The 24,565-nt window shown below is 39.3% G+C and overlaps 1 protein-coding gene across 9 annotated transcripts in view; it reads right to left on the bottom strand.

The window, feature by feature from the left end:
* INVS (inversin) overlaps window positions 1–24,565 on the bottom strand; it is a 143,085-nt gene that overhangs the window by 34,261 nt on the left and 84,259 nt on the right. For all 9 annotated transcript variants that reach the window (XM_073227009.1, XM_073227044.1, XM_073227016.1 and 6 more), the window contains 2 exons: window positions 20,200–20,412; window positions 10,248–10,534 (listed from right to left, as the gene is read on the bottom strand). In XM_073227009.1, the coding sequence (XP_073083110.1) occupies window positions 10,248–10,534; window positions 20,200–20,412 (500 nt within the window). The remainder of the gene's footprint in view (window positions 1–10,247; window positions 10,535–20,199; window positions 20,413–24,565) is intronic.

Below are 24,565 nucleotides of genomic sequence, written 5' to 3' on the forward strand. Positions count from 1 at the left end.
TGTTGGCCATCCTAACTGGTGTGAGGTGATATTTCACTGTGGTTTTAATTTGCATTTCCCTGATAATTAGCAATGTGGAATATATTTTTATGTGCCTATTGGCCATCTGAATTTCATCTTTGGAAAAGTGTTCATATCCTCTGCCCTATTAAAATCTATTTTTTAATAGGGTTATTTGCTTTTTGGGTGTTGAAGCATGTGAGTTCTTTATATATTTTGGATGTTAGCCCCTTGTCAGATATGTCATTTACAAATATATTCTCCCATACTGTAGGATGCCTTTTTGTTCTGCTGATGGTGTCCTTTGCTGTATAGACGCTTTTTAGCTTCATGTAGTCCCATTTGTTCATTTTTTGTTTTGTTTCCCTTGCCCAAGGGGATGCGTTCAGGAAAAAGTTGCTCGTGTTTATATTCAAGAGATTTTTGCCTATGTTTTCTTCTAAGAGTTTTATGGTTTCATGACTTATATTCAGGTTTTGTGACATACATTACTTTTGTGCATGAGGTTAGATAATAATCCAGTTTCATTCTCTTGCATGTAGCTGTCCAGTTTTGCCAGCACCAGTTGTTGAAGAGGCTATCATTTCCCCAATGTATATCCATAGCTCCTTTATCGTATATTAATTGACCATATATGCTTGGGTTTATATCTGGACTCTCTAGTCTGTTTCATTGGTCTATGGGTCTGTTCTTGTGCCAGTACCAAATTGTCTTGATTACTGTGGCTTTGTAGTAGATCTTGAAGTCAGGGAGCATAATCCCCCCGCTTTATTCTTCCTTCTCAGGTATTTCTACAATTTTTAAATATTAAATGCCTAGCACTCAATAAAAATATACAGGCAGATGAGAAGACAAGAAAATACTCAGAAAGAGAGGGAGAGAAGTGACAATAAAATGGACAGGTTATTTAGATAATATGTTTTCAGAAAGAGATTTTAACTATTCTTAAGTGTAAAAGAGTAAACAATGCTACTCTTCATTTAAGACAGAAGGCGATATAAGAAATTATACTGTGTCTGTTCATTTCTATAAAATAAATATGGAAAAGATAAGCCAGAAATGGAGGATATTTGATACCTACAGAGATGGGGTGGGAAAGGCATAGGAAGAAGAGGGGAATGGGAACTGGGTAGTCCAGGGATGAGGAGGAAGCAACCAATATGTCCTTCAGTAGTTAAATAGACATAGTGTGAAACATCCAGACAATGTAATAATATTCAGCACTAAAAAGAAATGAACTAGTAATGAAATGAGTGCTAAAATGAAATAAGGTATTAAGCTATGAGGATATTCCTAAGTAAAATGTTACTTCACCTGCATGAATATAACTAAGGCTTATTACTGAGTAGAAGAAGCTAATCTGAAAAGGCTACATATTATATGATTCTAACTATATGACATTCTGGGAAAAAGGTAAACTACGGAGACAATAAATGGGCCAGTGGTTGCCAGGGGCTTGAGGGAGGGAGGGATGTATATGCAGAGCATAGAGGATTTTCAGGGCAGTATGATGGTTAGTTTTGTGTTGATTGGGATTAGGGATGCCCAGAAAGCTGGTAAAACATTATTTCTGGGTATGTCTTTGAGGATATCTCTGGAAGAGATTAGTATTTGAAATGGTAGACTGAGTAAAGAAAATCACTCTCACCAATGCAGGTGAGCATCATTCAGTCTGTTGAGGGTCTAAATAGAATAAAAAGGCAGAGGGGAGGCAAATTTGCTCTCTTTGCTTGAGTTGGGGCCATCTAGCTTCTCTCAGACACAGGCGCTCCTGGTTCTCAGGTTTGCAGACGTGGACTAGGACTTACACCATCAGCCCCTGGATTCTCAGGCTTTTGCCTGGGACTCACACCATCTGCTCCCCTGGTTCTCAGGCCTTCACACTCAATAAATCATATCACCTGAAAATCATGGGACTTCTCAAGTCCTCTATAATCAAGTTAGCCAATTTCTATAACAAATCTCCTTTTTAATATATATCCTATTGGTTCTGTTTCTCTGGGGAACCCTAATATAGGCAGTGCAATTATTTTGCGTGATACTATACACATGCCAAAATCCATAGAATGTAAAACACCAGATATAAACCCTCACATAAACTACAAACTCTGAGTGATAATGATGTGTCAATGTAGGCTTATTAACAAATGCACTGCTCTGGTGTAGGACATTGATAGTTGGGGAGTATGTCCATGTGTGGGGCCAGGAGTATATGGGAACTCTGTGCCTTCTGCTCAGTTGTGGGTGAATATAAAACTGCTCTAAAAAGTAAACTCTATTACCAGGAAAGCAAAGAAAAATAATGAAGAGATTGCTGGATATTATTAGATACTATTAACCAGTAATGATAAAAATAATATGATTTGGGTATTAATATAGGTAGATTAGTGAGAAAGAAAGGACAGCTAAAAATAAACTGACATATAAAATACATATGTAATAAAAGATAGCATTTTGACTTTGTGGTGAGGATTGAGTTACTCAGAGCCCTTGGGTATGAACTCAGAGAGGGACGCTGTACTCCTCCAGAAGCCATCATTCACAAAACCCTCTGCCAGTGTTGCAACCGTGGCTTATTCCATGTATATGGCAGAACAACTGCTTATCCTCTAAAAATAAATTGGATTCCAACCTCACTATATAACAAGTTAAATATGAAATAGTAAAAATAAAAAATATATGTGTTTATTAGATCTTGAAGTGGGGAAAACCTTTTCTTAGCATAACACAAGGAGAAAAATCTCAAGAGAAAAAAATTAGAATTAAAAAGTAAACTTAAAAAAGACATTCATTTTACATGATAAAGACTACTATCCTTATTATATAAAGAGATTTTAGAAATATTAAGAAAATAAAAGCCAATATAAAAATTGACGGAGGACATCAACAAACAATACAGAAAATAAATACACAAAGCTATTATAAATATGACAAAATTCATTCTGCTAACTAGGATTGAATAAATCATTGCCTAAATGTTTGGAGAGAATTTTCTCTTTTTTGTTTTGAAAGGGTGAGACCTTCTGCAACCTTCCTGGAATGAAATTTAGCAGCATGTTTAAAAAGTCATAAAAATTAGAGATTACACAAATTAGATTATACAAAAAACTAAAGTACACAATAATTTATATGAAAGGTTCTTTAGCTTATGTTCCACAATACAGATATGATTAAACTGCATATGTTCCACAATACAGGTATGATTAAATATATCATGCTGTATTCATAATTTTTTGCAATATTAAGCAGCTACTAGCATTTTGTTGAAAACAAAGAGATAATGTATGAATATCTCAAAACAGGATGCCCACAATTTTCTGAATTAAAAAAAAAAGTTCTAGTAGAAGGATTTGTACCAAAGTGATAACAGTAGTTTATCCTAAGATTAGGGAATATTTTTATTTTCTTCTTTGTTCTTTTCTCTGTTTAAAATTTTTTTGTAATGCATATTAACTAATTAGGGAAAAAAATGCTATTTTCTGTTTGAATAGAAAGTACCCCACTACAAAAAAAGGCACAACAATTAAAATCAACTAAGATGTGGGAAAGAACCTAAAATAGAATATAAACAATAACAAACCTAACTGTATTACAAATAAATAAGGTAACCACATAAAAGATGAAGAAGAAAAGAACTGACTGAAGTCTGTAAAACCATATTTTGCCTGACTACTTTAATACTAAGTACAAAAAAAAATGTATGTGAATACTGTACTCTAGTTAGTTTCTCATAGGGGTATGGGTTAGCAATTCTGAGACTATGTGTATACTAAAATTGAACAAATAAGCATATGTATCATAGATAACAGGAGCCAGACCTTTCACTGTTGGAGAAAAATAATTCAAATAAAGAAAGACGCTAGGATAAAACAGCTGTTGAATCAAATTTGAGGTATCAGTATGAATTCATGGTTTGTGTGTGTATGTGCATGTGTGTATAATACACATATACACAGATTGCAGAAATAGATATAAATATTTCTTAGCTCTGTTTGCTGAAAGGGTGTAGGAGTAGTGACACTCCAATCGTAATGTATCCACCTGTCACACAGATCTTGGTTTCTAATACCATTCTTCAACAAAAAGAACCAAGATTCCTTGGAGAGGTGATTGATTCCAGGGCTTTGAGCAGGGGAGTGATATGACGAGATTTTATTATTTTGAAAAGATCTGTTAATGGAGAAGAAATTGTATTAGGGGAGTCAGAGTAGGTAAAACCAGTTAGGAAGCTACTGCAATAGTTCATGTTAGAGATGAAGATAAGATGTTACATAGATTATGTGGTAGTGGTGGATGAGAAAGAGAGAATAGACCTGAAAGACACTTGGGAAGTAAATGTGACAGATTGGACTTGGGTGGTAAAGGAAAAGAAGATAATGATTAGATTTTACTCTTAGATTGAACATAGAGATGATGAGTATGTCCATCTGTGGCCAGAATAGAGAATGAGTGCACATAAAATCATCAGTTTTGTCTTAGATTGATTGAGTTTGAGATGCCTTTGGGGTTTCCTAAGTGAATAACTGAATATACATAATTGGTGCAAAGAAAATAGGGAGTCTTTGGCATATAGGCAGTAATTGAATTTGTCTTAGCCTTTGTATGTATACAAATGTAGGGTCCACTTATACTTCCACCAGTCATACCCGCTAGCTCTGGCAGCCCATATGGTGAGAATAAGAAAACAGCAGGGATGGCCCTTAAAACAGTGAGTTTCTCCGTCACCGAATCTCCTGAAAACCACATTGGCTCAAAGACAACTTTACTTCGCCACCTCCCACAAGCAATTTTGCTACCAAGTCACCTCAGTCCTCTCAAGTTCATCTACTCTTCACCCTGCTGCCACTGTGTCTTCCAAATTCATCCTCCACCCAGCAACAGTGATATTTCTAAATATTGTCTTCTTTCTCCCCCTTTTTAAATTATAATGAGGTTAATTATTTGTAGATTGCTTTAGGCACTGTGTTTAAATGTTTTCATGGGTTATCTCAATGTTTATGATTTTCCAAGACAGCCATTATTTCTTTTCTACAAATAAAGAAATGGAAGCATGGAGATATTAAGTAACTTGATCAAGTGGTGGGATCTAAATATGAACCTAGTTTACTTGATTCTAAAGCTTGTGCAGTACTTAGCCATTATGTTCTCCTCACATTGTAAATGACAAGAGAAGAATCACTCTGAGAGGGAAGAAAGAAATTACCTGCTAAGAGATCTCAGGCAGACCCCTCTTTCAGAACCTCAGTTTCCTGACTTGAACTGAGGAGGCTGTATAGAGGCTTTCTTTCTAAGGGCCCTCAAGCTCTAACATTCTCTACTTCTAGGAGACAGGATGGAGAAAACAAGGGGTCCACATTTCCCACCCCTGGGTTCCTGATGTGATTCCCACCCCTCAAGGCCACACTGATCAGCTGAAGCAGTTGTGACCCTTCTTTATGTGGCCAAACATAAGTGGCTTGGGGTGTCCTTTGCGCAGTTATGTTGGGGTTTCTCAGAAACACCATGCTAGAGAAGTTCTAGTCATTGGCCAGTCTTGATTCCTAGAATTATTTCCCTTTGCATTCTAGTCTTTCAGGTAGGTCAGTGAGGGTAAAGCCTGCCCATGAAACTGGAGCTCCCTCTCCTTACATCTGTATCAGGCTCACTGGCTTCAACTCTCCTCAAAGTCTGCAGGCCAGGCTTCCCGCAGGTCCTGTTTGCATATTTGAACTCTGGTTCTTCCCAAAAGTCCCTTACTCAGGACACCACTTCCTGCCCTCAAATGAATGAGTTCTCCTGCTTCAGCATTATTCTAGAACAGTAACTTAAAAATTTTTTTAACAATAGCCTATTCCAAGAAATAAATCTCACATTGTGGTCCAATATACTCACATACATGTACATATACACATACACATACACACACCTATGTACATAGACATACAACTGCAACAAAACTTACTACTTTTATAACGAGCAATATACTTGGATATTTTCTATTGTAGTCTATTTCATAATAACTATCCAGGTCCAATCGACTAAGTTCATTTCATGAGCCCTACATGACATGAAAATAATTATAAAACCATGTACTAGGACACCTAGTACACAAAAGAGAAGAGAGAAAGTCTAACTAGTATCAGCCAGCACCAATCACCAGACATGTGAAAGAAACCTTCTTGGGCTTTCAGCCTGACAACCCTGTAGCGGGCACATGAGTGAGCCCATGCAGTTCAGCAGAAAAACTGTCCAGCCAACTCAAAGAATTGAGAGAAATAATAAATCATTGTTGTTTTAAGCCACTTAGTTTCAGAAGTTGTTTGTTATGCCACTAGAGAAAACCAGACAGAAACTGATACCTAAGAAAAGAGAGATGCTGGGCCTAACAAACACATGCAGCACTGACTTTGGGACTGGCTAGGGGGCAGAAGCTGGGAAGGCAATAAAGAGACTGTTCGTGAAGACTAGAACAGCAGAGGAGAGATTGCTATTGGAGTCTGAAGAACTATGAACTCCGTTATCCACTGGCAGAATAATTGGCAAAATTGTCACCTTCAGTAACTTAGAAGATGGAAAATAAACCTAATGGGCTTTAGATATGGCTTAGAAGATATACAGGTGAAATGCTGAAGAAAATCTTAATGCCCTTTTTTAGCTGCATATGGTAAGGTATGAGAAGAAAGAAAGAAAGAACTCAGTTTGCAAGAGGAAATATAGAGAGCCCATGATGTGTTGGGTTAGAAAAGAAAACTTTTCATATTTTCATATGAAAATTTTACAGCCAGCAAGAGAGTCTCATTGTGTGATATGACCTAAGGATAAAGGTCACATCAAGAGTACGGCTGTGTAACTCTCTATTAAGACCTCAAAAATATTTAAGATGGTCCTTGGTAGGTACTCTCAGCTAGACAAAAGAAATTCTAGGAATCTCAAGTGGATTTCCCCATAGCAGCCTGAGCCACTCAAAGTAGCCACCCAAAACCTGTCCAAAAAATAATTGTGGCTGTGGTTTTGGAACATGGAGTGACCCAGTCAGACTGACAGGAAACTCATGATGTTTTTGTGATAACTTTTATCACTGAACGTACCACACCTTGAGCTCCTGAGGCAGTTCAAAACAAAAAGGAGTTTCTGGAGCCCCAATTTCTTATAGGCAGGAAACAGGCTGAGAAGTTCACGCAGCTGCAAACATGGGCCAAGTCTTATTCGAAAGAAGACTTCTCAGAGAGCAGAGCCAAAAATCCAGATGGCCAAGAACCAAGAATAATGGGATAGGAAACACCACATGGGGTAAAACCAGATCCTAATTAAGGAGCAATCCATACTTCAAAGTAGGGCCCTGCTAATGTAAAACTGGGTGGCTTTCAGAACTGTTACAGACTAGTGGCTATGTGCCTCCTACTGTGGTTATTCTGTCCCTATATCACCATTGCTTGTTGGGTGTGTGTGGGGGCGGTTGATGTTTTTGGTTGACTGGTCTCTGAATCAGAAAGATTCATTTAGGGAACCTTGACATCTGGACATGAAACAGGTCTTGAGATCCTGGACTTTAAGCTTAATGTGATAACTGGGATGAGATTTTGGGATGCTGAGATAAGGGTGAGACTATTTTGCATGTGGGAGGAATGTGAATAATCTATGACTAAAAAACAATTGTGATAGATTGTTTAGTAGCCAAAATTATTCTTGTTCTAGTATGCACAAAGATTGAATCTATTCTTCCATATCCTTTAGTCTGGTCTGGTCACATAACTTGCTTTGATCAATAGAATATATGTGCAAGTTTTAGAGCCTATTCCTCAAGAGGTCTTGTAACTTAAGATAGCGTTTGTTTTCTTAGAATGATGTCCTGAGACCACTATGTAAGTGAGCCAGTGTAGCCTACTGGAGGAGTAAAGCAGAGTCAAGGAATCCCAGCTGATAGTCAGCATCAACTGCGAGACATTTGTGTCAGTCTATCTTAGACCACCCAGTTCAGCTGATCCTCTGCCTAAATGCAGTCACATAAATGAGGCCAGGTGAAGCCTGCAGAGGAACTGCCCAACCAACCCACAGAATCACAGTCGTTCTAAGCCACTTAGTGTAGTTTGTTACATACCAGTAGAGAGCTAAAAGAATCCTGATCTTAAAGATACCATAGTCTAGTGGAGAAAATAGACAAGTAAGCCAGTAATAGCAGTAAAAAATCATGAACTTTTTAATAGGGGAGCACTGAAGATCTATGGGAACATAGAACAGGAAAATGAAGCCTCATTTGATGGGGTGGTATGGATGTATATGGAGGAAGGAGCATTCACGCTGAGATCTGAAAAGTAAGAGGCACTTTTTAATCTATATGTATAGAGGGAATATTATAGATAAAGACCCTAAGCTAAGAAGGAACTTGAGAAATTCAAATGGCTGTCACATCATGGGAATCTAGTTAATGCTGGTTGATGAATAAATGAATGAATGTATGACAAAGCATCAGACTATCCTTAGGTGTATGTTACTGATGCGCTGTCACTGTAAGTGGGTCATGGAATTATATTCTGGATGCATTTGTGGCCATTCATGTACACTTTTATGTAGTTGGTCTTGGCTACGTCAGCAGTGAGGTTTAATAATGGTAGTTACTGAAGAGCTTCTATGTGTCTTGGGCTGTAGTAAGTACATTATTTTATTTCTATTCATAACTGCTTTGCAAGGTAGAGAGTATACCCACATTGCATAGCTAAGGAAATTAAGGTTCAGAGAGAGAGATTTAGTTGTCCAAGCCTTGTATTAGGTGACCATGAGATACCATAAAATCTTTCTGGGGTCCACAAGATCAAAACTATTTTCATAATAATATTAAGACATTATTTGCCTTTTTTGTTGGCATTTGCACTTGGATTTCTGGAGGGTTCTCACCATTCTCTGATAAGAATGGCTCGATGATGTGTTTACAATGGTTTGTGCAAATAATACAGTTTATGCTGAATGCCTGCTTTCCTTTTGGGAGTTTGGAATTTTGTTATATTCTAGGCAGAGGGAACTGAAATCCAGCCTGGAGTCCTAGCCTTATGTGTGTTTTCTTGGTAGACAAGACGTTGACCAACTGGATATCAGAATTCATTGCTGGAGGAAGCAAGTCCTGTGACTCCACCAGGAAGACTCTTAGAAACTTGTACCAGGTTTCCTCCAGCCTTTGCTCTATGTGCCTTTTCCTTGTGCTAATTTTGCCTTGTATCCTTTTGTTATAATAAAGTGTAGCTGTGAGTACAACTATGTGCTGAGTCCTGTGAGTCGTCCTAGCAAATTACTGAACCCAGGGGTCATCTTGGGCACCCCCAACACATTAAGCAAAATCCAAATAGGATAATCTCCAAAAATCCATGCCAGGATACATCATATTAAACTACTGAAAACTTAAGATAAAGAAAAACCTTGAAAGCAGCCAGAGAGAAATATTTGACATGTTACCTAGGAATGTTACCAAGGAACATCAATTTAAAGCACAGTGGATTTCTCATCTGAAACCATGAAGGCAGAAGGAAGTGGCAGTCTTTTTCACGTGCTAAAGGAAAAGGCCTGCCAGCTGTGAATTCCGTATCTGGTTTAACAATTCTTCAGGAGCAAAATGAAAACATTCTCAGACAAGGAAAAGTCAAAGAATTTGTTGCTAGCAGAGCTACCCTTACAGATCAGCTTAGGAAAGTTCCTCAAACAGAAAGGAACTGACAAAAGAAGGAATCTGGAGCACAAGGCAGATAGAACAACATAAAAACCGAAATGTGGTTACATTAAACTGACTATCGTTTTCCTCATGAGTTTTATAAATAAGATGACTGAAACAAAAATTTTAACACCATCTGATATCCAATCAATGATATTTAAAAGTGGGGAAGGTAAAGGTGCCTAAATGGAAGGAAGTTTCCACATTTTACTCAAAGTGGTAAAATGCTGATACTAGTAGACTGTCGTAAGTCCCTTGTAATATATATTATATATGTAATGTATAAGCATACTGCAATACTCAGAGCAACCACCACAACTAAAGAAATTATATACTCAAAAACTTTATGAATCAGTCAAGAAGGAATCCTAAAAGATGTTCAAGTAACCCACAGGAAAGCAAGAAAAGAAAAACAGGAATGAGAACCAGAGACAATGCATAGAAAATAAATAATAAAATGGCAGACTTAAGTGATGACACAATTACCTTAAATGTAAAAAGTCTACATATACCACTCAACAGAGCCCACAGTCCATGGATGGGCATCAGATAACAAAGGCAATACACCTACCATTTGGCTTTCTGGGGTCTGTTCCCTGCAAGTCTGGGGAAAGATGCTGCTCCTTCTGGGGAGCTCTGCTTGGAGACTCTCTGCCTGGAGACCCTCTGCAGGCCCTGTGCTCAGGGCCCTGGGCCATGTCGCTGGTGGGAGGCTGTTTGCTGGGGGTCCTGCCCTGCCTGGGGGGCTCGGCCTGGGTGCTGGGCAGACAGGGAGGGGCTTGGGGTCTGGAGGAATCTGGGCTCAGCCGTCCCTTCTGCTGCTCTGCTTCTCTTCGCTTGTTTTCTTCCTCTCGCTTCCTGGAAGCAAAGCCAAGGAGGAAAAGGAAGAAGTTAAAGGAGTGTTTTTTGTTCAGGCTTTGTAGCTCAAAAGATGATGGATCTGAAAGAATCTTATAGATCAATCTTTGCCCTATTGAGACGCACATGACAGGCAGCCATGGAACTTTTCTGTGAGACACAGCACATTCCCAAGGTATGTGTGCCCCAAGTTTGCATGTGATCCCTGGAGCTGCCTGTAACTACACCCCTTTTTCTCCTATTCCAGAAAGCACATCAGAATGCAACTGAGAAGCACAGTCACAGGGTAACCTTTAGTCCCTATGTTAAAAAAGACCATTGGCAAACCTTAATGATTATATGATATACAACAAGAAACACAAAGCTCCTCACAGCTGATTATAACCCACCTGACTATGCAACACTGCCATTGAGAGGTCTAGCTGATGAGTTAACCCCACTCAGTTTGCAGATGAGGTCAAGAAGATAGGATGATTTTCAGAAAGTCATATACAAATAGCTGGTGGCTAAGCTGGAACCTTCGGGTAGCAACGGAGTGTAAGAGGACTGGCCAGGAGAAGCCAGGTCTAGAAATGAGTGGGAGTGGGAGGCAGATGGGTCTGAGGCAGCCCAGGGCCAGAAAGGAGCAAGGTGCTTGAGGATGAAAAGGCTGTGTGAAGGATAGGATTTCTTTGACCTATGTCATTAAATTGTAGGGATTTCCAAGGGAAAGAAAGGAGGAAAAAAACCTCTGATCCTCTCCTGTGCTGGACACTGAGGACCACAGAATTCAACCCTCCCTTCAGGAAACTTCTACTCAGAGGGGAACAGTTAGAAAACAAATACCTAACATATAATGGAAGAAATGTTACAATAGTATGCTTGCATAGAGGAAGCAGTGACTGATTTCTTCTGGCGGAATCCAGAAGGCACCAGCTGTTGATTCTCAAAGATGTGCAGGAATTTGCCAGGCACATAGGTGCACATGAGAACTTCAGTTTGAGGGAGCAGTTTGGGCAAAAGCAAGTAGTGTGGAAACACTGGGTCTGTTTTCTTTCTTCTGATCTTTGAATAGTGCTTGCTATACAGCAGGCACCCACTATATATTTGCTGCCTAGATGATTCGTTTCCTGCTCAGGAATAGAATTTGGTAGCCACTGAAGGGTTCAGTTCAAAGTGGAATAATGAGGGGGCAGTGGAGAGAAGCCTGCACTGGGAAATAGAAAAAATTTTCTGGTCCTGCCTCTGCCCATAACCACAAATGACAGGAGTGAGTCACTTTTCTGTTTGGAGATGCAGTCTCCCCATGTCTAAGAGGTATATGATAGTGTATAATCTGGAATTGATTTATAAGTGTGTTTAGAAACCAGATATCTACATAAAATCTGGGATCTCTTTTGCAATGAGATAGGTTTCTTTTATCATAGCAGCTGATACCAGAGTCTTTCTTTTGGGGTACTAAAATATTTAATTTTACATTAAACTTTTATTTAATTTGGGGACAGGATTGAGTGCTGGTAGAAGGTGAGACCTTCAGGGCCTAGGCAGTGACAGGCTCCAAGGTTCCAGAGAAGGGGGCTGCTGTGTCCTGACACAAAGAATTGGTTTGAGGTCCTGACAGGGAGGGAAGAAATGAAAGAACAAAAGAGAAGGGAGGGGAAAGATGACAGACTGGGTCCTGCTCAGAGCGAGGGCTGGGGTGGAGAGACTCGCCTCATGGGGAGGTGACAGACAAGGCCTTTAGAGCTGTGTTCCGCACGCTTTCATCAGCTGCATCCCCTGAGAGCTTGTTAAAATCTAGCTTCTGGTTTAGCAAACCTGAGGCAGGGCTCAAGATTCTGCCTTTCTAACAAGCACCCAGATTATCTGGGTGTTGATGGTCCTCTGACCACACCTTGAGTAGCAAAGCTTCAGAGAATAAGGAAAGTCTCGTATGGACTGTGAACCATATCATTATGGGATATGAAATATGATTCTCCTCAATGACCCCAACTTTTTGTAAGGTCTACCATGCTCATGCATGCTTTTTCATAAGCAACTTGACAAGTTGCAGAGCTAAGATCCTAGACATGGAAGCAAGAGCAGAGGCAGAGACCCAAAGCCAGCAAGAAGTCACAGAATTCAGATTTCTGCAAACTGCGGACTGTGAATTCAGATTTCCTCAGATTGCTGACTATGAATTCAGATTTCTGCAGACTGAGGACTGTGAATTCAGATTTCTGCAGACCGTGGACTGTGTAAATTAGCAAAGCTTATTTAGATCTCAAGGGACAAGGAAGACAGAGATGACAGACATCTGGGTTATACTTTATATCAAGGATTGTCAACTGCCTTCCCTGTGTGGTGAAGCCCCTGACTCGGGGCCCTGGCTTGCTTTCTAATAGCTTCCCCCCAAGTCCCACCATAGAGAAAGTGGCCAGATGGGTTGTGCTAACTTCTGTATAGCGCTTATGTTTTTAATCGCTTTTGGTTTTGTTCCATGCCTTGCCAACTGCTGACCCCTGAGTGCTGCGCTGCATGTGGCAAGCGAGCGAGTGGGACAACCTGCCACCATCGGTGCCTGAGATTTCTATGGGTGCTAGCAGGTGCCATTTCAGCATGAGCTGTCTAGGACAAGGCTGCTTTTCAGAAGAAGGTGGAAGCATCTGAGAGGCTGAAGTGCTGCTAATTGATCTAATAGCCTTGCTCCTGGCAGGCAGAGGGAGTGCTGATGAACAGAGATGCTTCAGGAGAATATTGGTCCTTCAGCCAGACACACAGGTGTGGCTGCCTGGCTTGGCACTGCATGGATCTCACTGCCATTAAGAGGGCCTCTGAGGTGATAAATTAGATTTTTATTTTAGCAGCCATCTTTCTCTCTTTTAGGAAACCAACAGCTTTCCTTTTCAATTCCAAGAAGCCAATTACAATCAGCCTTGGGCAAACCTGTCACTGTAGACCTTTATGAGCCTCCAACAAAGGAGCCACAGGACAAACGGGGGATCCAGCCTTTTAGCATGATCAGGAAGTCTAGGAAGCAAGGGGGTCTGCCTTCCTAGACTTCTTCTTTGGAGAGGGAGGCTTGTAGGAGGGTGATGTTTCATTTTGGTAGAACCAAGTAAGCAGGCTAGGGAGAAATAATGTAATGTAAAATAATGTAAATATACAACTAGGTCCTCAGCTTGTGAATAAAAGTAAATTAATGTTTTAGAAAACTTGATACATTTTGAATTTAAAAAACCTTCCAGGTGTCACATAGCCCACAGGTGTGCAGTTCTCCAGAGCTGTGGTTCCTGATGCAAAAGATAAAAGTTATCACTGGAGAATAGTGGGTGGGATTAGAAATAGGGATCATGTATATGATCCTATTTTATCTATACTGCTGTCTTAATACAAAAGCTATAACAGCAACACACACACACACACACACACACACACACACACACACAACTCCCAAGAGCAGAACATGATCCCACATGTATGACTCTCCTTGGGGGAGAAAGGTCCAGAACCATTGCTCATTTTCTGAGCTTGAAAGAATCACAGTTTTCTCAGGTTACTTTCCCTTGGTAGATAAGGAAACTGAGGCAGAGAGATAAGTGGCTTGCTCCAGGCTACATGGTAAATTATAGAGAGTTGAGCTAGGACTCAGCTGCTTTACCTTCCTATAAAATTTGTCTTAGTGACAGGTTGTTCTTTAAATTTCACTTCATTTGCTATCATTTAACAAATCAATTGGATTATATAAAGAAACTGGTAATACCGCATCAAAAAGAGATTAACAGCATTTCAAATTAGCTTCCAATGTAGCTTTTAGTCCTAAACTCTTAGACTCAGTAATTGCCCTGAAATTTAAGTGTTTTTTTTTCTCCAACTTAACTATTACAGAATGTGGAAGATCTTTAATCTTCATGGTGGGCTATATTACAAACTTGCTCTATTTCTGTAAGTTTAGGAAACATACCAGAAAAAGAACCAATCAGATATTCTAGTTTATATGAAAAATTAAAGAGAAAGAAAGAAATTCTATGACACAGCAAAGTTTTAGCAGAAAATCCATTAACGTGACAGAATCTTCATGTATAAAATAGTTCCACCTTTTCCTCTCCTTTTTTCTATTATCTTAAGAAAAATTGACCAGACAATAGCTTTTGATGGGCTGCGAATTAGTCTGGTTTATACTATCTTTTCTAGAATAGTTTTAGCAGATCCCCAGAGGCTCACAGAGTAAGAAAGTGAAAAAGTCAACTGTGGATCCGATCCTTGACAACATCTGCATTGGGTCTTGTGTGCCACAGGGTGAAGAGGTTCTCCAAACTGTGACTGAAGGAACTGTGCTGTTTCACCCAAGAAAGATGAGATTTAAGGGACACACTGCTGGCTGGCAAATATGGGGCAGATAAGTGCCCTAAAGTCCCCCACACCAGATCTACCCAAGGATGGGGAGTTCTACAAACCAGTAGCCTAGATGTCAATTGTAAAACAATACAGTTGCCAATAAGAAGGTGAGTGATCAAAAGACTGCTTGATGTGCAGAGAATCAGCTCAAGGGCAATAACTTAGATGACTTGAACACCTAACAGCTTCAGCATGTCAGGACTTGATGCTCCATTTGCATAATATGGCACAGACCTGCCTCTGGGCCTGGGCAGTTTGAGTCCTGGAAGTTTGTTTTCTTTGATGCCCTTTTCTACCCTTCTGTGTAGCTTCTTCAGAGAGATGCATTTGCCCAGTTTTAACAAATAGAAATGAATTCTATCAGACACTGTAGAAATAAGCAGGCTCTTTCCCACTCCACAAATATTCAAGTTAAGTTTCAACTGCCATCAATACAAGACCTAAGAGAGATTTGAAAGGTGATTTAAATGGCTCCTACAGAAAACGGACAGCAAGTTAGCATGTCCTGTTGTACCAATGTGACTGGACTTTGCCTTAATGAAATTCTTGTTTATAGTCTTGGTGTAGGATTGGGACCACCAATATTCTTAATTTTCTCAAAGATTTAGGAGGATGTTGGTATGCTCTGCTCCATTAGGTTAGAGAGTAACAGGAAGATTTTTTTTTACTGAACTGTGTTACAAAATTGATGATAGTGGCTTGGCACCACTCTTTAAATAATTACTGGAAACAACACTGGCATAACTGAATAAGCACTGGGCTAGAAGAAAAACAGACTGGGGGCTTGGTTCTGCCACGAACAGTTAACACTAATGCTGGCCCATCAGCTGGCGCCAGGGCCTGGAGACTATCTCTAACGTAAGTGTGGCTGGGGGGTGATTCCCCTGAACCAAGCAGTGGTAGGAAGCCTGGCTGAGGGTAGGACTGAGGCCCATCTCTCTCCCTTACTAGCTGAGTGATTTCAGACAGGTTAACCTCTGTGTGTTACATTTGTCATCTGTGAAGATTACAAATATTTGCCCTGTCTACCTTACTGGGCTACTATATAGATTTAATGAATTAATGTATAAGAACTTTGCAAGCTATAAAGATCTACTATTATAATTGATCACTACTACTGTTATGTAGGTAAAGCTGCCTTGTGACAGGGTCTGGTGGGGCCAGAGAGCCTACAGTCTAAGAGCTGTGGGGCTGGACCTAATGATATTTTCAGAAAATGCTCATTGTTGAAACCACACAACTCCCTTTTTTGTGGAATTTTAATCACATCTCTCAAACCTCTCTTAGGCTGTGTATTCATGGCAATGGAAATGAATACTCCACTGGAGTGGGAAACAGCAGCCTATTTCTGCAGTGTCTGATAGAGTTAACTTCTTTTTTCCAAAACTGGGCACTAAAAGCCAAATGGTGCAGTTTCACATGTAAGTATATGCAGTGGTGAACCCCTTTACTCTTATATTTCTTTTAAAAATCAGAAGAAAGAGCAATCATGATTTGTCAAATGGTAGTTTCCTCATAACAAATATGGAAGGAACTGGAAAACCAAATGCACAAATATATAAGCTCCAGTGTGTGTCTGAGAATAAATGGTACATAAAAGTGTTTGCTGCTTGAGTGAGGCAAACAAGTTAAAGTGGTGCACTTACAGAGGCTCACAGTCCTGGAATTGAAGACCTAAGAGAGTATCTGATTCAGTCTCTCCACTTGATTGAGGAGTAAACCAGGCCTTGAACGATGAGTGACTTATGTGAGGCCTTAGATCCGCTATAGGAGCAGCTCACTCACTAGTCACTGCTCACTGTGAAGCGAGTGCTCTAATCTAAGGTACTGGGTATGGGGACACACTCAACACGGTCCCTGCTCTCAAGGAAGGAACGGTCTTGTGGGAGACCGGACCCACATACTCCTGGAGAGAGTGAGTTCTACAAGTGCTAAGTGCTGAAATAGTGCTCTCTCTAAAGAACTAGGCAGGGGATGTGGGAGGCATTCACTAATTAAACTGGAAGAGAAAGAAAAGCTATACAGAAACAACGACAAAATTAGAAAGGAAGGAAATGAGAGGTTATTTCAGGCAGAGGGAAGACCACGTGCAAAGACATGAACCTGAGCTCTCGTAGAATCTTTGGCTCAGACGAGATCTTAGAGACCAGCTTTTTATATAACTTTAGAAAGTCCTTAAATATTACCCTGGAGAGATGATAATTCAGTTTCTGCTGGAGTATTCCCAGTGAGAGGAATCCTCACAGAACAGAGAAAAGGTTCAGCTCTGACCTTCTCAGGTGGTATCTCATTGGATGTAAGGGGTCTGTTAGATTCTACCTCTTCAATGCTGCTGAATAACAGGCCTAGTATTTTTAGTCTTTAATTTCCTCTCAAGGAAATGAGAAAATGTCATGTGTTTTAGGACCTTTGACTTATAGAATGTTAGAGCTGGCAGGGGTCTCATGATGCAGGGTTAGAGTTCCAGGAGGCCAAGCTGGGGGACAGATGAATGGGTTACCTACAGAGCTGAAGTAATCTAAGTTTTAAGAGTGGATATATTTTCAATGGAAAAAAGTAGAGCATGAGTAGAAGTCCAAGGAATACATCTGCAGGGCTGACCGTCTTTAAAAAGATGGGAGAAAAACAATGAGTGAAATTGCAGAGTGAAATACAAACCCAGCAAGAGCAAAGCTCTGAGGAAGGAGCGATCAACATGAGACAGGCTTAGGCAAGTGTGCACCCATCTGTGTGCCTGGCGGGGGGTCGTGGTGGTGTTCACACGGGAACACAGGCGGTGTGGCATGGCTTACAAAGTGCTTTTAAATGGATTATAGGTGTCTCTTAAATAGTATTTTCTAAAAAAGATACCTTAGAAAACATGGCTAAAAGTTCTCTCTTCCAATTTCTTTATCAGTAAGTTAGAAATCACTTTGCTTCAAGTTTAATAAGTTCCTTTCACAACCTTGCTTTAAGAAAGGTGATGCCTGCCATTCTAACACGACAAGCTGGGAAAGGTACATCGAGGCAGCTGCAAGGACTGGATTTAATCTTATTTTTTGTTCCTTGAAGCAAAAACCACAAACAAAAATTAAACACTGACTCAGATTTAAAGAAATAACTTTTGAGAATTAAAATCAAGACAAATTAAATCCATTTCTTCTCCATTTAAATGTTCTCTTGGAGGTCTGTGTGCCTTGTAGGAGGGGATGGTCACACTTTCAATAGTGACATCCAATAAAGGAAAGACTGTGACTAAGAAAAAGCAAGGGACAAGATAATTGCTCACTTTTGGCCATTTTAGATATTATCATAGTAAGCACAACTCCCATTTGAACGTATTTTTAAAAAATTCAGAAACTAAGCACTAAAAACAAAGAGCACCTGTTTTTCACAAAAGTGAAACTTATTAGTGAAATAACTGAAAGGGGGTTGGACAAGAGGTTCTCTAAATCCCCTTGTCATTTCAAACCCTCTGGGCTGAAAGTTGTTAAGGCCATGTTAGGAATAAATTATAAACCATCATTCTATTCTATTTAAACATGCCATTATTTGAAGCCCCATCCTCTGCACAGGAGATGTTCTGACAGGCTCTTCATTTCCAGCTCTACAGTGACACAGTAGTATGCCTGTCCAAACCCTTGGCCCCAGGAGCACCAATGCCCCAACCCCAGACAAAGGGAGGGGGGAACAGGAGGCTGAGGTCACCACCAATGATGATTTGGGGGTTTCCCCAGAAATGGAGCATGCCTAGAAATCGACTCATCTAATTTGTCATGTTTTACTGGTGAAGAAATTGAGGCTCAGAGAGAAATGCTGTGTTCAATTCATCACCAGTAAATATCAGAGGCTGCACTGGAGCTGTGTCTTCTTTCTACCATAACCCTTCTACTTTGCAGGAAAAGGGTTTTGGAGAAAGGAGGACTCCAGGACCTCCTCTCTCCAACAACAATGAATGCAATCTATTAGGATTAACATATTCCTTTTTGGGGGTCATACAAAGTCAGTCGTGTTGCCTTTGTAGGGTTCTGTCTTATATTCAGGTAGATACCACTTCAGATTCTGAAGACAGATTCTCACACATTAAACTGCAGTTTATAGAAACATCAGTTAGAAGGAAATACAATATTCCATCCCTTATAGAGAATATTTATTTGCAACTCTGGATAAGTTGTCACATGTATTACCTGCTCACAATTGTCACTCACATGCAGAGAACTTTTATAAGAAGGCTGGAAAAAGAGGCATGTAGAAGCCTTGGGTTATCCAGGATTCTTTGGCAAAAGTGAAAAGGAGAAAGCCTCAATAAGACAAGAAAGCAAAATAATATTTTCTAGGATGCCACCAACCTTGGCAGCTTCAGAGGCACAAAAATCATGTGTTTCTCTCAGTCTTCTCTACTGAAGGCTAACATTATGGTTTATCCTGCCCTTTATCAATATTTAAAATCATTACTTATTATACTTATGCTTCTACCTTAAGGGCAAGATAAGGAAAGATTCATGATTTGGAAGGATTCAAAATCCGGAAAGATTCAAGATACAGTCAGGAAGTGACCTCTTGAGAATCTGCCTGTTAAGTGCATCTTTATCAGCAGAGGTTTTTGAAATATATCTGCTAACAACAATCCTGCCCTTTGATACCCAGCAAAGGTATCAAAGAAAAAGCAAACCAAAACATAATTTAAAGCCAGTCATTTATGTTAAAATAATCACAATGTACATATAGTAAGCACAAATGACTTCTGCATGTTCTGTATCAATATCCAAAAGAATGGAAAGTACTTTGCTTTTAGTCACTGTTTTATCTGCAGACTCTAGCCAAGAGTTTTGTATATATAGAAAGAATTCAATCACTTGAATAAATTACACTAAGTATAGGTTTGTTAGGGAGTAGATGGGGGAGAGCAGGTTATTTATACAATTTGGTTCCTTTAATCAAATCAAAACCAGACTTAAGATTACTCAAGTGAAAGTAGGCTAGGAATTGGCGTAAAATCCTTTTGGAAAGGTGGGAACGGTGAGAAGACCAGTTTTGTCATTGTATCTTACTGCACGTAGCACTCCCACCTCCCAGCTCCTTGCCACGGGGGGTGTGGCGGGGGTTTGTTCCTGGGCTGGCACATCAGGGACTAACCTGATGTGGAACCAGCCACCAGGTAGAGAATAGGCCTCCATCCTTTGAAGGACTGGTGAGCAGAAAGGGGACAGCAATGTGGTACAGGCATCAAAATGATTTCAGATCTCTAGATTCCTTCTCCTGGCCACTCCCGCCACCCACCCGCTTGCACGGACTCTGAGCTGTGGAACACTACTATAGCTCCAGCTTACTTGGCAGCAGCATCTTTTCTCAACTGTTCATGCTTCATGAGGAGATTCTTCCGGTCTCGAAAAGCTTTTCTGACCTTATATCCTTTGTAGACAGCTTGGATTTTGAAGGCAGCAATGTCTTGAATAGCTGCGATGGACAGGGCTCCACGCTCCAACATGAACTGGATCACTTCATGGCGCTCACCAAGCAGAGCATAATCAAGGGGAGTGTACCTGGAGTAGGAGGATTTTTTTTAAAGTGTTGGAATGTAATTGAAGGCACAATTAACTAGCAATATTATACAGCAGAAGGAAACCTCATTTCAAGATGTGGAATATTCTTCAAGCAAATCTATCTTCTGTACTCCAGGGCTGTTCCTTTCCTCCCTGAGGTGTGCAAAGCCAGGGTGAGGCTGGGGCCAAGGTCTCCGTGTTGCCAGCCATGCTGGCTCCTGAGTTCGGCTTGCTACCTCACAAACGGGGGCTGCAAGAACACACGATCACTTTTCTTCTTCTCTAAGTGCCAAATAACTCCCCACTATTGAAAAAGTCCTGCAAATAATATTCTGTGAGATTTATAAGTTTGAGCCCATGATTACTGACAGGTAATGCTCATGAAATAAAAAATATACCTCCAAATGGAGAGATTTAGTATGTGATAAGGATGGCCCTTTAAATCACTGCACAAAGAATGGATTGTTAAATAGTGCTGGGACAACTGGGAAGCCATCTGGGGAAAAAAAAGATTCTTGTATCACATTTTATACAAAATGAATTCTGGAAGAAGCACAAATATAAGTATAAAAAGCAAAACTATGAAAGTACTACAAGAAACCATAGAAAAAATTTAAAAATATTGGAGTGGGAAGTCTTTTCTAAAAAAAAAAAATGCAAAACTCAGAAACCATAAGAGAAGACTGGTAAATCCAACTATGTAAAAACAAAATTTTGCAGGGCAAAAAAACACCAAAACAAAGGTAAAAGATACCAGAATAGGAAATACTACTGGCTCCTAAACATATAAAAATATGTTCAATATTTCTCATTTAAGTGAAATACAAAGTAAGACTAACATGGAGAGCATTTTAATGATTGGATCAGCAAAGATCAGAAACTTTGATAGTCACTGTGCTGGCAAGGATGGAGGCAGGCAGCTCTCTATCATACTTTAATCTTTAGGGAGAATAATTTGACAATATTTATCAAAAGTATTCCTGTATCTGCCCTTTGACATGGCCATTTCACTTACATGCATTTATCCTACAGATCGGTTCTCAAGTGTGAAATGCTTTATGTACAAGGATAGTCATAGAAACATAGTTTGAAATAGTAAAAGAATGGAAACAACTTCAGTGTCCATCAACAGAAGACTGGTTAAATAAAGTATGGGCCATCCATGTAATGAAGTCATCTGCACAATGCAGCCATTACTGCAGCATATGAGTAAATAAGGAACAATTTCCAGGATGTCTTGTTAAAGTGAAGAAAAAGAAAAAAAAAGAGTAAGAAACAGAACAGTATCATGGCATGCTCCATTTGTATAAAAAGAATATATCCCTGTATGCGTATCTATGTAAAATATATCTCTAGATATTTCCCAAGAAACTGGTGAGAGTTTTGCCTCGGGGGAGGAAACTGGTTGTATCAGTGGCTGGGGTAGGAGGGACATTTTGTTTTCACTGAATGCCCTTTTATGCCTTTTAAATTTTGTACAGTGTGCATAATTATTTAGAAAAGATGGGTATTGTCATATAGTAATATATTTGAAACTCAACTGGTTACTTTTTAGATATGTGATTTTAGGCTATTCCTTTTAAAAATATATATCCCTTCTATTTTTGGAAATATAAAACAAATTGGATAAATACACAGAAGAAAATAATAGTATCTATATCCCACCCTCAGAAATAATCACTGTTTAATATCTTGGCAAATATGCTTTCCTTTTTTAAAAAAAAATGATTACTTTATTAAAATGATACATATTTTAAGAGTTCAAACAATGCAAAAGTACCAAAATCAAAGGAAAACACCCCAACTCTACCATCCAACAATGGTAATGATGACTGTTACTTCTTAACCAACTTACTTGATGTTTCTAAGAACCACCTTTCCTCATCATAGACTTGGTGTGAGGAGAAAATGAAATAATAAATGTAAAGAAGATAGCATTGCACCTGGCATAAAAGAAGTGATTAATCAGTGTCAGCTGCTGCCGTTATAATTACAGGACACACACTGCAGCATGGCTGGTGATACCACAGTTGCTTTTCATAAACATTATTTCCATAGGACTCACACTAGTATTTATGAATGCTAACGACTGCCACGATATGGTTCTCTCTGGGTGATGGTTTCTAATCCAGTGCAATCGGAGGTTTAGGAGGAAATAATCAGCGGATTTATGAAGTGGAAATAAAGGATGACTATATGGATGCATTATTAGACACAGAAAATCATCCAATGATTACAGGAAAGAAATGATCTCTTCAAATCTAACCTAACAGTCACAGAAAGACATAAAAGTAAGAGATTTTCAGTATGAGGAAAGGGTGGTTTGGTTACTTCAGCAGAAACTGAATTCAGAAGGATGTCCCACATAGTAAAATTAACGAATCCCCTTTTTAGGACAGTTCAATTTGCCACTACTGTTCAGGGACCAGAAGCCAGTAGAGGTGCGTATACAAACTTTAAAACTTGATTTGTAAGTAGACAGCATTTAGTAAATTCAGAACTTTTTAAAGTTTCACAATAAATTCTAAAGTGCCTTTCGCTACTATATTTTTTATCAGAGTCACAGAACTACACAATAATAGAGCATATTGAATTTTAGAGGTCATTCAGTTAATACCTTCCTTTTATAAATGAATAAACAGACCTAGAAAGATGAAGCAACTTGCTGAAGGTTAGGTCACTAGTTACCTGCAGGATCTAGATTAGAACTAAGATTGCATGACTCCCTGTTCAGTAATCCTTCCACTACACATCTGTTATTGAATTTAAGTCTCCTACAGCATAAAACTATTTCTCAAACCAATGTGCAAGTAACATGTATTTAGTAATCTTGATCATCTTTCTATAATGATTAATATGTAGAGTCTTTCACATAGTATACAAGTAGTATTATCAAAATCTGGTTTATGATAGTAAGGCCCAAATGATGGCTTAATTTACAAACTTGACAAAAGGAAGTAACATGCAGGGTAATGTGGCTCAAAGAATGCTGAGCTGGGAGCCAGCAGCCTGCGGCCCTGGGCATTCCTGACACTTCTCTGAGCTTCTGCCTCCTCACCTACAGACGGTGAAAGGACGGAGAGAAGAACCAGGTCTCTCAGACTGCTTGTGGATGGAAAATTGCATTTTGAATAATTTAAATATTTTATTGTGAGAAACTTCAAGCATAAACAAAAGGAGAGAGAATAGCATAATAATTCTGTACACACTGATTACCCAAATTTAACAATTAGCAAGATTTTTGCCACAGTTGCTTCATCTAACCCAGTTATTTTTGCTAAGGTATTTTAAAGAAAATTCCAGAACCCTTATCATCCAATATCTCTGCATGTAGTATTCACATATAAATAATATGGACATAACAACAATGTCATTATTGTATTAATAAAATTAAAAGGAATTCCTTAGTGAGATCTAGTGCCCACTCAAGTACAAATTTCCCCAGTTTTCTCAAAAATATATTTTTTATAGCTGGTTTATTCAAGTTAGGATTCTCAGTCAAGTTTTGATTTGGGGAGACACAATCTAAGTAGCTAGCAAGGTTTTAAGATTAGAATCTACACCTAGAGTTTCAGCAACTGACCATATTGTGATTATTACTGCTGAATCTTTCTTTGCCCCAAATTCAATTTAGAAACATTCAAGTGCTGTGAATATTCCCATCAATGTCAGAGTATGGCTGTCAGATAGCTATTGACTGAAAGCCAGCAGTAGTTGGCAAAAATTATGCCCATGCAGTGCACATCAAGTGGATGGTGTCAATGCATGAGAAGGAAAAATTAACACTACATTGATGGTAACCAGTCAAGAAACAATGTAGATAAAGACAAGAGGTGAGATACAATTGGACTTGCCATGCGGGAATGGTCTGATGGGACGAGCGGAATGCTTAAACTGGAATGTCAATAAACATAAAAGGCATGCCAGGTTCTGACACTTGCACATCAAGATGCATTGCTGATTAAACATTAAAGGGATGGGGATATTACCACTGTCTCTTTTCATCTATAGATTGGCAAGTACAGTTAGGGGGATTTTTTCCTTTGGTCCTTCTGGCTGTAATTAACGTATGTTTTCTCCAGGAGGCAGTAAGCACCTCAATTCACCAACTTAGGCCTGAAATTCAAGGTTTAGCAGATAAATGGGAACTGAA

Source organism: Manis javanica, chromosome 2, assembly GCF_040802235.1.
Source record: "Manis javanica isolate MJ-LG chromosome 2, MJ_LKY, whole genome shotgun sequence".
NCBI classification, from domain to species: Eukaryota; Metazoa; Chordata; class Mammalia; order Pholidota; family Manidae; genus Manis; species Manis javanica.